At 39.0% G+C, this 15,896-nt stretch overlaps 1 protein-coding gene across 10 annotated transcripts in view; it reads right to left on the bottom strand.

Annotated features, from left to right (window-relative positions):
• ANKRD44 (ankyrin repeat domain 44) overlaps nucleotides 1-15,896 on the bottom strand; it is a 211,440-nt gene that overhangs the window by 107,167 nt on the left and 88,377 nt on the right. For all 10 annotated transcript variants that reach the window (XM_054043995.1, XM_054043994.1, XM_054044002.1 and 7 more), the window contains exon 2: nucleotides 8,173-8,256. In XM_054043995.1, the coding sequence (XP_053899970.1) occupies nucleotides 8,173-8,256 (84 nt within the window). The remainder of the gene's footprint in view (nucleotides 1-8,172; nucleotides 8,257-15,896) is intronic.

The raw sequence follows: 15,896 nt of genomic DNA, 5'->3' as shown, positions 1-15,896 counted from the left end.
ATAAAACAAAACAAAACCCAACCCTCCAGAGAGTGATCATTTATTGGGTTACTTCTGAAGAAGCCTGACTATTACATCTGTAGCGGAGTATGTATATAAGTAGGTTAGTCAGAGGATCACTCTCAGGTTCCTGTTTATGCTACAAAAAGCATAACAAAGAAAACAAGAGGAACTAGGGCATATGCACATACAATGAAATTCACTCCTTGTGTTCACAGACCACACAAAGACCATCCGCCAATTAAATGGTGCCCAGTCTTTGTGCTGAGCCTACGCACAGAGAGATAAGTTCAACCACAGACATAATTTTGACATGATGGTAGAACAGTGAAAAATCAATGAGGTCTAAACATTGAAGGCTACAAATAGAGAGAGAGAGAGAGAGAGCATTATTTCAATCTGTAAAAGGTTTGGCAGTAACTAAGTTCATATAAACATTTAAAGGAAACAAAGAAGCAAGGGGAGATAGTGAAAGGAAAATTGGACACAATGGTAAGACAAATAATAAGGCATTTTTCAAATACAGTACTTAAAGGAACAAGACAATAGATATGTTACACGATGGCTAAGACAAGTTACTGAAAGTGAAGTAAACATTCCCCCTTCAAAAATGAATTACTTTGTTGCCTTGGTTCACAAAAGAGCATGTACATCTACTGAAAGTGTAAATGAAGATGTAATGGAAAACTAATATCTGCCTTCATTTTTGGCCATATGAATTGGTTGAGCCACAGAGACCTATGTAATACATTCAAAATAGTGCTTAGCACAATTAAAATCAGAATAATACTTAACCAATTGCCAGGTCTGATTCTCCTCTCACTTACACCAATGTCAATCAGGAGAAATGCCACTGATGTTAATGGAGATAAGAACAGAATCAGAGCTAAAAAGCTTTAGGGATTCACACTTTCTCCAAATTAGCCAGGGTCAATTTAGCCAAGGCAGACTAAATTACATCATATTGGATACATATCAATGACTAGAACAAAAATTGACTCAAATGTAATGGAAACAGTCACACAGAAAGAACCTTCAACTTATTTAACACAATTTAAGCCACACTTACAATTGCTAAGAGACAGGAATGTATCGACACAGAAGGGACAGTTCACAAACTGGGTGGTAGTGTTGATAGAATAATTCAGGTGCAATTTTACTTCAGAAAAAATAATGTAGGATGTTGGGAGCAAAGGCACACTTAGGCCTGCTAGAAGCCTGCTGGGAATTTTAAGAGTCTGCTTTGATAACATTTGACAGCATGAGTATAAATAGAACTGCACATGCGCACAAAATTGCAGAGCAATCGTTTAGTGCTGTGCATGTTAGGAAAAAGTTCCTGTCAGGGTGGTTAAACACCAGAATACATTGCCTAGGGAGGTTGTGGAATCTCCATCTCTGGAGATATTTAAGAGTAGGTTAGATAAATGTCTATCAGGGATGGTCTAGACAGTATTTGGGCCTGCCATGAGGGCAGGGGACTGGACTCGATGACCTCTCGAGGTCCCTTCCAGTCCTAGAACCTATGAATCTATGTGTAAGAAATTGCAGAGTAATCATCTTTGTGAGAAAAAGAAAAGACAAGATAAAGTAACTAAAAAAGCTAGAAAAGACCACTCTGAACTAAAACAAAACCTGTACTGACAGGAGGAGAGTTGACATGGAAATCAGAGACTAATACATACATATAAGAAAAGATACGAAAAAAAGTTATAAATAAATCTGTGTAACAAAAGGGGGTTGAAGCTGTATTGTCCGGACTGGAAGGCAATGATGAGCTCTTCACTTGTAAGTAACTGATCACCACTTGGTGAGTGTTTTGCCTTAATAAAGATTTGTTAGACCCATCTGATGAGTAAGTGAATCTCAATCCAACATACAGTAGGCAACTGATTAGGAGCTAGTAAGAGGAAAGAGCAATTGAGCCGGTTTAGCTCCTGGGCTATTTAAAAAGTAGCTATGCTCAAAAAAGTTTATTTTGTAAAAACAATATCTCTTTCTCTTCAATATTTATTTTCCTTCAGTGATTCCTCTGTTAAACTGTGCAATTTACAAAACAAATCCAAATGCCTAACCAGGAGCACCAGCTGGCATATGAAAGTCAACTTGTGTTATTTCTGCTCTCTGCATTTTCAACAGCCATAACCACCCATACAGGTTTCCTGAATCAAAACCTACTAATCTTAACCCCCTAGGTATGTTTACACTGCAATCAAAGACCCTTGGCATGCCACTGCTGGCCCCCGTCAGCTGACTTGGGCTCACAGGGCTATAAAACTGCAGTATAGACATTCAGGCCTACACCCAAAAGTCAAGATTTGCATGACTGGGTCCTTAACTGGTGATTTTGTGGATACCGTATGAGGTAGAATAGAAATGCATTTTGCACTTACACAAGCGATAAGGATAACAACGTACGGTTTTTGTAGCAATTTTCCTTCCATGGGGCTCTGAGTATTTTACAGAGGTTTGTGAATACACCTCTACCCTGATATAACGCAACCCGATATAACATGAATTCTGATATAATGCGGTAAAGCAGCGCTCCGGGGGGGGGGGGGGCTGCGCACTCCAGGTGATTAAAGCAAGTTCGATATAACGCGGTTTTACCTATAACGCAATAAGATTTTTTGGCTCCCGAGGACAGCGTTATATGGGGGTAGAGGTGTACTATCCCCTGCTTTCAGATGAGCAAACTGAAGCACAAAGAACTGACAGGCTTGTCTACATGGGGCGGTAAGGTAATCCTGCTTGAAACAGTACTACAGTAACACTCACTTTTAGAGCATGTTAGCAGGGAGTACCGAGGCAGTTAGAGTGCAACACTTGAACACTCTACAATTTATACCCCTCTGGTGTGCACTGCCGCACCATATAGACAAGCCCTAAGCAACTTGCCCAAAGTCACTCACAAGTCAGTAGCAGTTACGGCAATAAATCCAGATCTCCTGTCTCCCAACTGCATGCACAATGCAGTTTCCCCTGATATATTGACCCCAACATCCCAACAGTAGCTTGCTTATGTCAGTGAACAAGGCGCACAACAGAAAACACAAGAAAGAGACATGTGCAGTGGCAAGTGGCATTTTATGATCACACTTCAAACTACATGTGGAGTATTTCTATTCCAGTACTAGACTTTTCAGGATCCATATATGCACAAATAATTCTAGCTAAATGCAAGTGTGCTCAAGTCGTCTTCATTTACAGATGTGGCAGGGTGATGTATTAACAAATTCCAGGCCTATTCTGAGAATGCCAGCATTGAGCAAAATACAGGAAAACCTGGATTTTTCAATCAAACAAGGACATGTTGTGAAATGACAAGACACTTATATAAAGTGTGGTTACTAGCCTAGAATGGCTGCGCTTGCTAGTTAGAGTGGTTATTTTGTCACTGTTACAGAAAAGGTCATGTGCAGTTTCTGTTAAATATAAGTGACTCATCCCTCTTCTTAGACAAAATGGGATTTGAGGAAGATATGTGGCTTGCAGATCACTTGTCTAAGAGTCTCAGTCATTCTGAGGTTTTGTAGGGGCCAAATTAAGTCTTTTAAATCATATTTTTATTAATCAATCGATCATCAATACACAAATGTGACTTCATGAAAAGAACACAGCTTTTTCTCACTGAAAATGGAAATACCATATATTAAATTGTATTAAATCTTCAAAATGATTTTTCAAATATCTCTACCTTACTCTGTTGACTCCTAGTAAGGGTCATGCTTATGGGTTTTGGTATTATACTTAAAATACCTTTAGTCTAATTCTTATAGAGTAAGACATTGCACTGGAGAATATTAAGTCCTATGCATAATAAGTATCTTCATTATTTTGGATGAATTCTTGATCTGTTATGACTATGTGGATTACATAAGGTAAGCAAAAGTGCTCAATATTGTTTTGCTGCTGGTTCTCTTTCTATACATAATCTCAGGCTAGGAAACTGTGGCTTCTCAATTTGGGCTACAAATCCTCGTTTATAGTGGTGTACATTGGTATCATCCCAAATTCATGCAAATGTATTTAAGTTTCTAGCTTTCATAGTTGCAGACTAAAGCTTGAAAGCATGGCATGAGTACTCTAAGCTCAATAAACAGAAGGCAAATAAAAAGCATCTGAAAATTAGTATTTTTTTTATTTTAGGATTTTGTAATAAATGATGATGATTTTGGGAGGCTTGACTCTCAAACTTTGAGCACTTCGTGTTGGCAATGCTACTTTAAGGAAAATGAAACCAGTTGCATCTGCACACTGCCTACGCATTTTAATTTGTACCCCATCCTTCAAGCTAGTCCTTCTCAACCACTCCACTTCAAGAAACACTTGTGTAGATCTTCATAAAATGACTGCAAGAGACTTTATTTATTTATTTGTTTTAATGGAAGGTGAAAGTGGAGAATGGGGAGGTATGCAGTGTTGTTCTTCCAGACCTGAAGAGCAGCTCCCGTGTAGCTCGAACGCTTGTCTCTCTCACAAACAGAAGCTGGTCCAATAATGTAGAGGTATGTCAACAAGCTCTCCTAACGAAAGTCATGTGATTTGAGCAACTACTTCCCTTATGCACCTTTGAAAATCCCAACCCAAGTTATTAATAAATCCCTACATAGATTAACTGTAACATCCCAGCAAAGGGGCTTGGGAGTTTAAATAAATAGTACATGCAGATGGTGCTTTGACTGGTAGAGCTGGTGAAAAATGCTATATATTTTCCATTAACAAGTTCAAACATGATATAACTTCTGGAAGAATTTTCTTCAGAATTTGTCACCTTTTTCAACAAAAATTAAAACAAAACACAATTTTGGTTTATTCCCCTCCTAGACACACACGCACACACACACACACACACTCTCTCTCTCTCTCCCTGGCATAAAGAAAAAAAGGAAAAAAGAAAAAGGGGAAGAGGGAAAAACAAAGAAGTTTTTCAGTTTTCAAAAACCACACACTTTTTGTTCTTTATCTTTTTGAAGAGGAAGATTTAAAGCTAGATGAAAATTTTCCATAAGTTAATTTGTTTCACTTGAAAAGCCGTTTTTCTCTGAAAAAAATTGACCTGCTCTTCTGCCTGGTGGGCTAGAATCCTGGATGAGGGAAGCCCTAAACAACCGCCTAGGTTTCAAATGCCCACCACTGGTTCACACTGTGTACAGGGCCATCACTAGAGAGAGGGTCAAAAAGCTTTTAGGGAAGAGAGAATGAAAGAAAAAAAATGTCAAAGCTGTCCCCACCTTCTTCTCCAAATTAAAAAACAAACAAAATTACATTTATATTTCCATGTATAAAGGGTAAGTATTAAAAATACCTGCCTGCAGCTAGATCAGTACCGTTGGTTTATAAAACTAAGGGCAGGTCTTCACTACGGGGGGGGGTGTCGATTTAATATATGCAAATTCAGCTACGCGAATAGCGCAGCTGAATTTGACCTATCGGAGCCGACTTACCCCGCTATGAGGACGGCGGCAAAAACAACCTCCGCAGCTCCCCGTCGACGGCGCTTACTCCCACCTCCGCTGGTGGAGTAAGAGCGTCGATTCGGGGATCGATTGTCGCCTCCCAACGAGACACGATAATTCGATCCCTGAGAGATCGATTTCTACCCACCGATTCAGGGGGGTAGTGTAGACCTAGCCTATGACACAGGGATTCCAATCAAAATCTCTATTCCCTGAGTTGTAGGCTAGTGAAAATTGCCTGCAGACCCACCTCTGGGTAAAAACAGTCAAATGTTTAGTGATAAGAAGCAACTACTGCCCGCTAGATAAAAAGGATCATTGCCATCAAAATGTAAAAGCAGCATCTTGTTCCCCATGACGACCAGTGAGAAACACAGAGCGGTCACTCTGACCTCTATCTTTGCAAAATGAACTAAAAACAAACAAGCCGTTCTAAGCCAAACAGTTACAACTTTTTCTTGGTTACAAAATAAAAGTCCCAATTACAGAAGTATCATCTAGACCTCAGAGTCTTTTATTTTTTAAACACACACTTCCAGGCTAGGAAAGATATTGTTTATATTGCTAGGTTACATAATTTGTTCTTCTAATTTATGATTTGCTCTGAAGTCTTTTCCCAAGGTTAATATTCTATTTCCTTAGATAAGGACAACTCTCATGCTGCTTTGACAGTTTACTATTGTTAGGTATCACTGATTTTTCATAGTTTCCCATGTCCCATTTTGTTCTGCCATGTTAATAGCTCTTCTGCTGTGGGCTCTGAAACATCACTTATGACTTTAGAAATTCTTAAAGCTCACTGTGAGAGCAGTCAAATCATATTTTTACTTTGTATTTACATTTTAACTCTTTCAATATTTTTACTATTAACCAAAAATGATCGGGGGAAAAACCCATCACTAACAAACAGTGCCAAAGCTTCCTGTCACATGGCTAGAAATAGCCAAGCATTTCTGAAACACTTACATGGAAGGAATTAGAAACAGACTGAAGATAATTCGCATATACAACTACCGTTACTAGCCAGCTCACAGCAGATGGGAGATGTGGGGTCTTCTACCCATTCTTTTAGTGACATTTCCAGTGTTTGGTATTTATCTGAAATTACTACTTTAAATTTATATTTCTGAATATATCCTGGAAAATATTTTTGTAATTACTGCAAAGAACATTCCATTTCTTATATACAGGCAGCAAGCTGGTGGGTTAACACAGTCTTGCAAGAGCTTTCATTATACTGAACAGAATTCTGCATAAAAATGTTCACATCAACTATCTTTTTTCCATTAAAAGCCATGGTGTCCTCATAGAAAACATATGCTACCCACTTAATATTTTACCTGGGAATTGAGTACATCTCCATAGCAACAATACCCAGCAACCTTGGGCTGAAGGGGACATGAAAACATTTTATGGGTAGAACTTAAAAGCATGTAACCATCTGGATCTGCACAACAAGAGCTATTTTTGACAAACTAATATGCAGTATAAAGAACAGATTACTCACCTTGCAAGTATGTCAAAATTCCATAGTTATCATTGGAGAAAACAAAAATAGAGGGATATAAAGGAGACAATATTTTACAATTAGCATCTTTAGAATCTTATTTCAGGACAGGACACAAGAATTGATACAGTACTTACAAAAAGACATCATCAGCTTCACCTCAATCTCTCCTTTCATCTCTCTATATGAGCCTGATCTGGCTCCCATTTAAGTCAATGGCAACTCTTTCAGTTGATATCACTGGGAGTTGAATGGAGCCGTTTAACTAAAGCTGGGGAATCACTGCTACAGCTGTAAGACAAATCTCTAAGTCTACCTCTTTCAACCAGATTTTTGGCCCACAATGGCCACAGGAGCTGTAGTTCCAACCAAGAGCTCCTATGTTGTAAACAAACCAAACAAACCACTGGAACTAGCTCGGAATAAAATAACGGTGAGTTTTTTGGTCTGGAAAAGACACAGGGAACGGATGTTTAACTTAAAAGACCAAGTTGACAGCCTGCAAATCTCTGTGCTGTCTCAGCTTCACAGTCTAACCAACTCCAGAGCTTACCAACTGTACTCAAGATGTCAGCAAAAACTGCTCATTTTAAAGTTCTAATGTAATTGAATACAACGGGGAAAAGTGTAAGACAAAAAACAAACAAGTTCCTAAAGAAGAACAGGCTAAGTTTTGAGATTTTCCCCTGTTAAATACTTAACCTCTGCTTGTTTACAGCTGTTTACCATTGTCTAAGCTAGACATAAGCCAATCCATCCTGCAATAATTCCTCTGTGTGTATATCACTGGCCAAGCTGCAGCTTCCTTAATCCTGTTGTTTGAGATAGCTGTAGTGAAATTAACTTAGACGTTAAATATATTCAAAATCTGAAGGTCAGTCCCAAATCTGCAAGGGCTCATTAGTGAGAAATTCTACAGAGATTCAAGATATAGTAGTTTCAGCTGTTTAAGTTCACAACAATAGGGATTTGGACAAAACTTACTGTCCCTGACTGACTTGCACATTTGAAGTAATTATGGTACATTACTATTCTGTGCGGTAGATAATTATTTGTTCCAGTAATAATTAGGAATCTATTTAAGCCATGAATCTCTAGCTACCAAATATTTTCCATTTTGTTAGATTTTTTTTATACTTATGGAATAATTCATATTGAAGTTTATGACAGTTCATAAGCACAGTACATACACATACAGTCACTTACCAGAGCATTAACATCCTCAGTTTTGTAGATCAACATCCGTATCTCCTCTGGATCACCGCTGAAAATTGCTTGGACCAGTGGTGGCTGAGAATAGAAAACAATCATTAAAGGTTTGGTTTTTGTTCTTTTAAAGACAACATATTATTCCTTCTAACATTTACCAATACAATGCACAGACATTATGCATTCAATCCTTTGTCAGTCTCAAATCAACATGAAAAATCTTATAAGCAAGGTTTATTAGCTTGCATCCGGTATATTTGTATGCATGAACATGGAAGTGTACAGAGCGGGGTCCCCATTAAAATGGCAGCTTTTGCCAACAGATACCACACAGTCAGCATAGTTGTTTCCTAGTCTGAGGTATGAGGTTACCAGTTTTCCCTTAGACACTACTTAGCTCTAGCTGTCAGCATATGGCAAAGTTTTAATGACAATCACTCTATAGACATATTTAAGCAGAAAATAAATGAACAGCAGTGTATTTCTCCATGATTATTATGCATCTCAGGTTAGTTTACTAAAGAAAAAGCCAATAAGCACAGTTTAACTATCCCAGAAGTGAAATAATTGTCTCACTGCTTGAAATTAGGAAGTGGAATGTACAAATATATAATAAGGCAGAAAGAAGGAAAAATCTGGCACACCCATGTCTTAAGTGTTGTTGACAGGAAAGATGACATCACTGCCAGTTAATCAGAATGTTGACTACTTCACTCTCTCGCTCTCTCTTTCTAGGTTTGTATTAGGCCCACAGCACTATAGTATCTGAGCTGTCAAGTAAACTGACAGGACACAATCAACTTCGAAATCTACTCAATTTAAAAAATAATTGTTTCAGATACCAGACCACAGATCCTGTGCCAATGTTTGCAGTTTTACAATCACATTTTGCCTTTTTTAAAATATTTTTCTCTCCCCCTTGGTGTATGAAAAGCCCACATAAGCAGCAGGGGGCAATGACTAAGACTAAGATTCCTGTAAAGGGTTAAGCACATTTGTAAAGCAAATTGACTTCAAGGAGACTACTCAAGAACACAAAGTTAGACAGAGCTTAAGTCTTTGTAGGACAGGGACCTAAGTGACTATGCACAAAATGCTGTATACTGCACAATGTCAACAAACTAAAGGAACGGGGAAGATTATCATTGAAAGAGGATGGAAGAAACACTGTCCTCTCAGTTCTTACTTGTAACAAAAGCAGGTAAAAAAATTCTGACAGACATGATTTTTAAGTTGACTGTGTCCCTTTAAGAGACACTAATTGGGAGAAGAGGCCAGGGAATTTGGGGACTGGATGGATGTAAGGAGGGAATGTGGGATGGGATGAAGGAAAATGGAGAAGAGAAAAGGGTTAGTTAAGTGGAAGGTTGAGGTGGAAATTGTTCCTCTCTCTGGTATTTTGAGGATAAAATTAATAACATATACTATATATACTCGTTCATTAGCCTGTTCGTTTATAAGCCAACCAACCAAAATAGATAGGTAAAAATAGCAAATACTGTATGACCCTTTCATAAGCCGACCCTATATTTCAGGGATTGGAAAACTTTGGCGGGAAGTGGCGCGGGCTGAGGGATGTGCTGGCCGCCGCTTCCTACCTCCCTCATTGGCCTGGAGCGGCGAACCACGGCCAGTGGGAGCCGTGATCGGCTGAACCTGCGGACACAGCAGGTAAACAAACTGGCCCGGCCTGCCAGGGTGCTTACCCTGGCAGGCCGCGTGCCAAAGGTTGCCAATCCCTGTATTAGATATTCAATTCAATGATTCCATAGAGTTTAAAATCATCAAATTTTGGTGTAGACTCATTTATAAGCTGACCACCGCTCTTTGATGAGTCACTTTTTTACCAAAAATATTCAGCTTATGAACAAGTATATATGGTACATATATCCAGTTATGGATACTACACTTTAAGAAATGATGAACACCGAAGCATTATTATCCTTCTACTTCATCTCTCTAATTATCAGGTGTTCAGTTTGTGAAAGATATTCTTAATTAGGTTCCCCACTACTGATGACGCTTTTGCAGTGCAGGCTTCAAGTTCTCCTCAAGCTCTCTCTAAATGCTGCCCACGTTATCGACAATGGAGCTGAGGCAGATGAAATCACCGACAATCTCAACTGGCTGGTCGCCCACTAAAATACTAGAGCCTGCAATATGTTCAAAATCATCAACTGGAAGAACTTCGTTTTTACCCCAATTAATTTTCAGGTTGACTTTTGACACAGATCTTTTCAGGGCTTTACGTGTCATGACTAGCTCGTTCATTGATTTGAAAATTAGCACTATGTCGTTGGCAAAATCTACATTGGTGAGGTTCTGATCATCATGGTGTATTCCTAAACTGCATTCACTTAATGTCTATTCAAGCACATAGTCTATGACAGCACTGAAATGTTCTGGGGTAGCAACACATCCTTGTCAAAGGCCCAACCTAATCTGGAACAAGGAGGTTCTTTTCCCTTTTCCAAGAACACAGCTTGAGGAGCCATCATATAGAGATGGAACATTTTACAGAGCTTGCCAGGGAAGCCTGTGAGTTTCAAGATCAGTTAAAGCGATTCCCTGTCAACAGAGTCAAAGGAGGCCTTGATATCCACAAATGCAATGTGAACAGGGCACTTGAATTCTCGTGCCTTCTCGATAAACTGGTGCACAGATGAAGATCTGCTCTGCTGTGAAACATCCAGGAGTGAAGCCAGCTTGTGGTCTGCTCTTATTCCTCAAGCTGTCAGTGGCTCGGGGCAACAAGAAAGAAGCAAAATCTTCCCCATGATGGACAGAAGAATAATGCCTTGATAGTTACAACAGTCTCATTTGCTGCCTTTACTGGGGAAGGGATTCACTTGTTATAAATAAATTACGACACTATTACTAGTAATTGTAACTATGTGTGTGACAGAGAGAGAAAAGAGATCATCCATAATTTCGTAAAAAATGATTGTAAGGCTTATGGGTCAATAGCTACCGTCAGTTACTCCTATGCATCCACTGACTAATGGATATTGTTTCTGAAGTGCACAATAGAGGAGATAAAGGTTTAGGGTTGCAAAAAATGCTCTAAGATGTGTGTGGGGGTTCATGGAGAAGATAGCATCTTCATAAGATATGCCTATTTTTAGAAAAATATGCCTGAAATATTTTGCAGCGTTATTGCTTAAATTTTAGGTCAGAGTTGAGAATGTGCATCTGTTGGTGGTCATCATAGGAAAAGTATTGTTCTATTTGTTGGCTGGCAGTGGGAAAAAATGGAGGTTGTGTAAGTTACGTATGTGTTGATGATGGATGTAGGATAATCTGAACTGATGATTTCCTTGATTTTCAGTCAATGCTGTTTACACATGGATGACTAATTGTACCAATGATTGTTTTATTTTTTGGGGCGGGGGCAAGGTGGAATTTCCTAGGTTTTTTAAAATGTAGAGTGTTATTTTGTAAGTAATGAGACTGACAGATTTAATGTGATATTCTATTGACAGAACAGTAAAAATATTTATAGAAAATATTTTGACTGAAAATTCCTCCAATTCCAAAAGCAGCAAAAATTCTAATATGAAAAAAATTAGAATGTGAATGTCAAAAAACGCATAGTAAACTATGGAACTGGAAATAGAGTGCATATGTCATTCATGTTTTTTCTATTCCAGATTTTTAAAATGTGTACACTTGCTTTATTGATCTGGATTTAAGTGGTGTCAGATTCCAGAGAAGAGGTCATTTAGGATGTGTCCAAAATTTTCTCTTAGAAATCCAAACCAGCAGCCAACATAAAACTTTTGTTTTATTGTTCTTCTATAATAGCTATTACATTTGTGATTATGAAATGTGTCAATAAGTTTTCTTACTGTGGGACTTTAGGTGCATCATTTACTCAAAGAATCATGTGCATGAGAGATGTTCCCCAAATGTAATGTTCTGCTCTCCAAAATTAGAGAAGCACTTCCCCTAGGGATAGGTTAGCTCTGTTGAGGAGAAACTGAAGCAGTGAAAAAAATATCTGAATACAGATTCAGGAGCACAAAGTTCCCTTGGACTTTTTTTGTGTATGCAGAACTTTATTGAGCAAACTACTAAAATATATACCTAACTTTACTTCAATAGGGCAGTCATGAACCTCATTTTAAGCATGTGAGTAAAGCACCTTACTGAATTGAGACCATAGTGAGTATCTGAGTAGTATACAGAAGCAACTCTAGAGGCAAGATCCTCAGGGGGAGTAACCTGTTGTAGCTCCTGTTGTAGTGGAGCAGGAGCGCCCCATGGAGAGATTCCATGCTGACCCCCACACCTTGCTTGAGAAGAGGAGGCTGGGGGTCACATGGGGAAGCTGATGGCGCCTCTGGGTCCCAAGGCAGTGCAGCCCAGGTCGGGCCTGCAACTGCCCCCCACCCTTGGGGTCATGTGGTGCTGCTACCGTGACCAAAAAGGACCCGGTGTCCTGAGGTGGACCAGGTCTGTTATCGTGGGACTTCCTCTACACAGCTCACATGGAGGAGGGGGAAGGAGGCCGGGGGGGGGTCACATGAGGCCGCTACATCAGCTGAAGAGTGCCCTGTATCCCTAGGGGCCCTGCTGGACCTGGTTCTGAAAGCTGCTCCCCTCTTCGCAGTGGGCCACTGAAGACCAACTAAACAAGGTCAAATCTACAGGGGGCACCAGGAGAAAAGATTGCACATCACAGCCAGCCAACAGGAGACACTCACGAGAGACAAGTGTCCCCATTACAGGATGCATACTAAATCAAATCAGCAGAAAAAAATCAGGACTCTCCCCTTACAACTTGAAAAGACAGTACATAATATTTGTAAATAGTGTTCTACGCGACATCCTTTGGGCTGGGATAGGGGATGCTTGAAGTCAACGGGAGTTGGGAGTTTGCAGAAAATACAGGACTTGTCCATTTGTGCTGCATCTGTGTTAGTGATCGTTTTATTTCTTAATAAAGCTACTTTTCAAAAAAAATGAACTCAGTTTTACCATTAGACTTAAGATTTTTTTCGATTTGTCTTGTTACACACTGTAATAGCCAGGATGATCTCTCTTATAGAGATTCTCCCCTCCCCCAAATTTCCCTGCACAACATATGTGCACTCATTGTGATGGGACATGCTACTCTGCTTGGTCCTGAGAGAGGCAGAAGAGTGACTGCATTAGAAAGTACTATCCAGGCCAAAGTTCTATGAGGGGAAGAAAGGGTTAATCAGCAGAACTACAAAACAACATGTGGGGTGGTGTCCCAGCCCCACTCACCACAGAAAACTAACTATCCTGTACTGTTCTTACTCTATATTGACACAAACAAATCTTTGCTTCCTCCAGTTTCATTATCCCATTAAGTTCCATAATATATTATACATCAAGTTGATGTAGAACACTCTACAAAAAATTATTTAAAAAAAACCACATTATTCAAAAGGCATTTCAAGCAAAAGAGAAAAAAAATATGCAGCAAAACAAAAAGTAGAAGGTAAAAGCAGTCATACAGACAATGCAGTGAGACAGGTGACATTTTAATACAAAACAAATTAATCTATTCAAGTCTTCACAATGCTCAGTAAAGACTACGGGACTGATTCTGCAATGTTCAAAGAATGCAAGATGAAGCCTAATATTTGTGTTCACACATTTTTTGCAGTGCCACTGTCGACAGTACAAATACAATAATCTCTTCTCTGATCCCTGTTCTATTCCTGGCTGTCAGTTTGGCTCCAGATCTTGGCTGCTTTCAATTTTTCTTTAAATAGGCAATCTTTTGCCCTAGGGATGGCTAATATTTCCAGGTGAAACAGAGGTTATTTCCTGCAATTCCTGGAATCCTGCAATTCTTCTACCCAGAAAACCTCAGTGACAAAGCTATGTTGTGGCAAACTTATGAGCCAAGTCACTGAAAATAACTCACAACTTTTTAAATTTTAGGTCACTTCTAAAAAGGTAAAGAGCAAAACAAACTGATTCAATTTGCCAAGTGTCTTTTCTTCATATTAATTACTTCAAACTGACCATTTGCCCCAATTTCTGTATCTCATTTTAAAATGTGTCTGGAGATCACATCTCCAAATCACCTGAACAATTAACAAACAGTGCTTCGGAGTTAAATGAATCAAATGGAGACAGAGATCACATGCCGCAGACTGGTTAAAATCTGGCAGTATTTTGCTGTGTTAAAAACGAGGATGACCAAAAAAATAATATAGGGAAAATTTTGATTTATTCATCAGTTCTGGTGATAACAGACTTTCCCCCAAGCTTAAATGAAATATGTGCCGGACTAAATTATACATTATCTTTAGGATTATAAAGGGAAGATTTTCAAAAGCACACATGGGTTTCAGGAAACCAAGTCTTACTGGTTTCCTAATCTCTTAAATGCTTTTGGAATTCTCCAAATTCCTTGGGACATGAAGTGTCTTTAAATTTTGTGTACTGTATAGCATTTGAGCACAATGATGGCACCAAATCAATAAATAATAAACATGGTGCATTTGATAAAAAATTATTCTCGCTGCATGTTTCCAGCATTGGGTGCTTCATTGTCCATCTATTTCTATACTCTGTAGCTCATCAGTATTTTAGCCCGCAACCCTTTTTCATACTATATTTATTATATAGGAAGGACAGAGATCTAAGAACAACACTATGCCTAAAAGAGTCCACAGAATCCAAGAAGATACAACTTCTGAATGAAGTGAAGACCACACAGTAAAAATCTCTATGGATATAAATCCCAAATTACAAGAATACAAAGAAACCAGGACTACTCTACTGGCCTCTTGATAAGGAAGACTATATTGAGTGCACAATGCTGATCCTGATGGGGGCCATCGGTGCTACTACTGTAACCGCAAACCCTACTCACCTCCAATCCTACCCCAGAAAACAAGATCCAGAGTGCGGACAACTATAGTATGAACTGAGCCAGGAGTTACCTAGAATAAACCCAGGATACGCCCATGGCTGTCGGCTTTATGGGCAGAAGAAACTCTGACACTGTTACGCCCAAATACAGATGCAGGGCTATGCATATATATAGACAGTATATATGTGACCCTCAGATGGTGTAAATCAGTTTAGCTACTTTGACATAAATGGTTTGATGCCAATTTACATTTGGCCTTCTGTCTTCAAGAGGGACCCAACCATTTGCTTCTAAAGAGTGAGGAGCTTTCAAAAGAGCTTTTCACTTGCTCTCCCAAACAGAAGTCAGCAAAAGAGTGTTAGGTTCAGAATGTCAAAAGAGATAAAATGGTCATTAGCAGGACAGAGCAATAGAAACCATTGTGGTGGGCCTGCTATGTCCTGAAGACTTTATGGGGAGAGGAATTCTTTATTAATTAATAGCCATTTCCATTTTGGCTGTAACTGTCCTCTTAATTTCTCAATATCCTTAAAGCCTCACTCATACATGCAAACCCACACCCACCCCTGTTCTCCACTAACTCCAGATCCTCTAGAGACAGTCAGCATCCCCTCATCTCCCTCTATGCTATGCAACAGCTGCAAACAAACAAACACAAAAACGGAAGAAAAATTGAACTTTTGCTAATTTGTCTTTCTTCATAGTTTCTGATTTATGAAACAATCTCATCTCAGATTATCATAAACCTACACACACACCACTTAAGCCAAAAGCTACAATGTTAATAATAAAAAACAGATTATAATCATCCTGCCATGATGATTGCTTATATCTCCACTTCTTTAATTGTGCCACATTTGGG

Source organism: Malaclemys terrapin, chromosome 11 (genome assembly GCF_027887155.1).
Source record: "Malaclemys terrapin pileata isolate rMalTer1 chromosome 11, rMalTer1.hap1, whole genome shotgun sequence".
In the NCBI taxonomy this organism is placed as follows: Eukaryota; Metazoa; Chordata; order Testudines; family Emydidae; genus Malaclemys; species Malaclemys terrapin.
The sequence above is the reverse complement of the archived record's forward strand: the minus strand, read 5'-3'. Positions and strand labels throughout refer to the sequence as shown.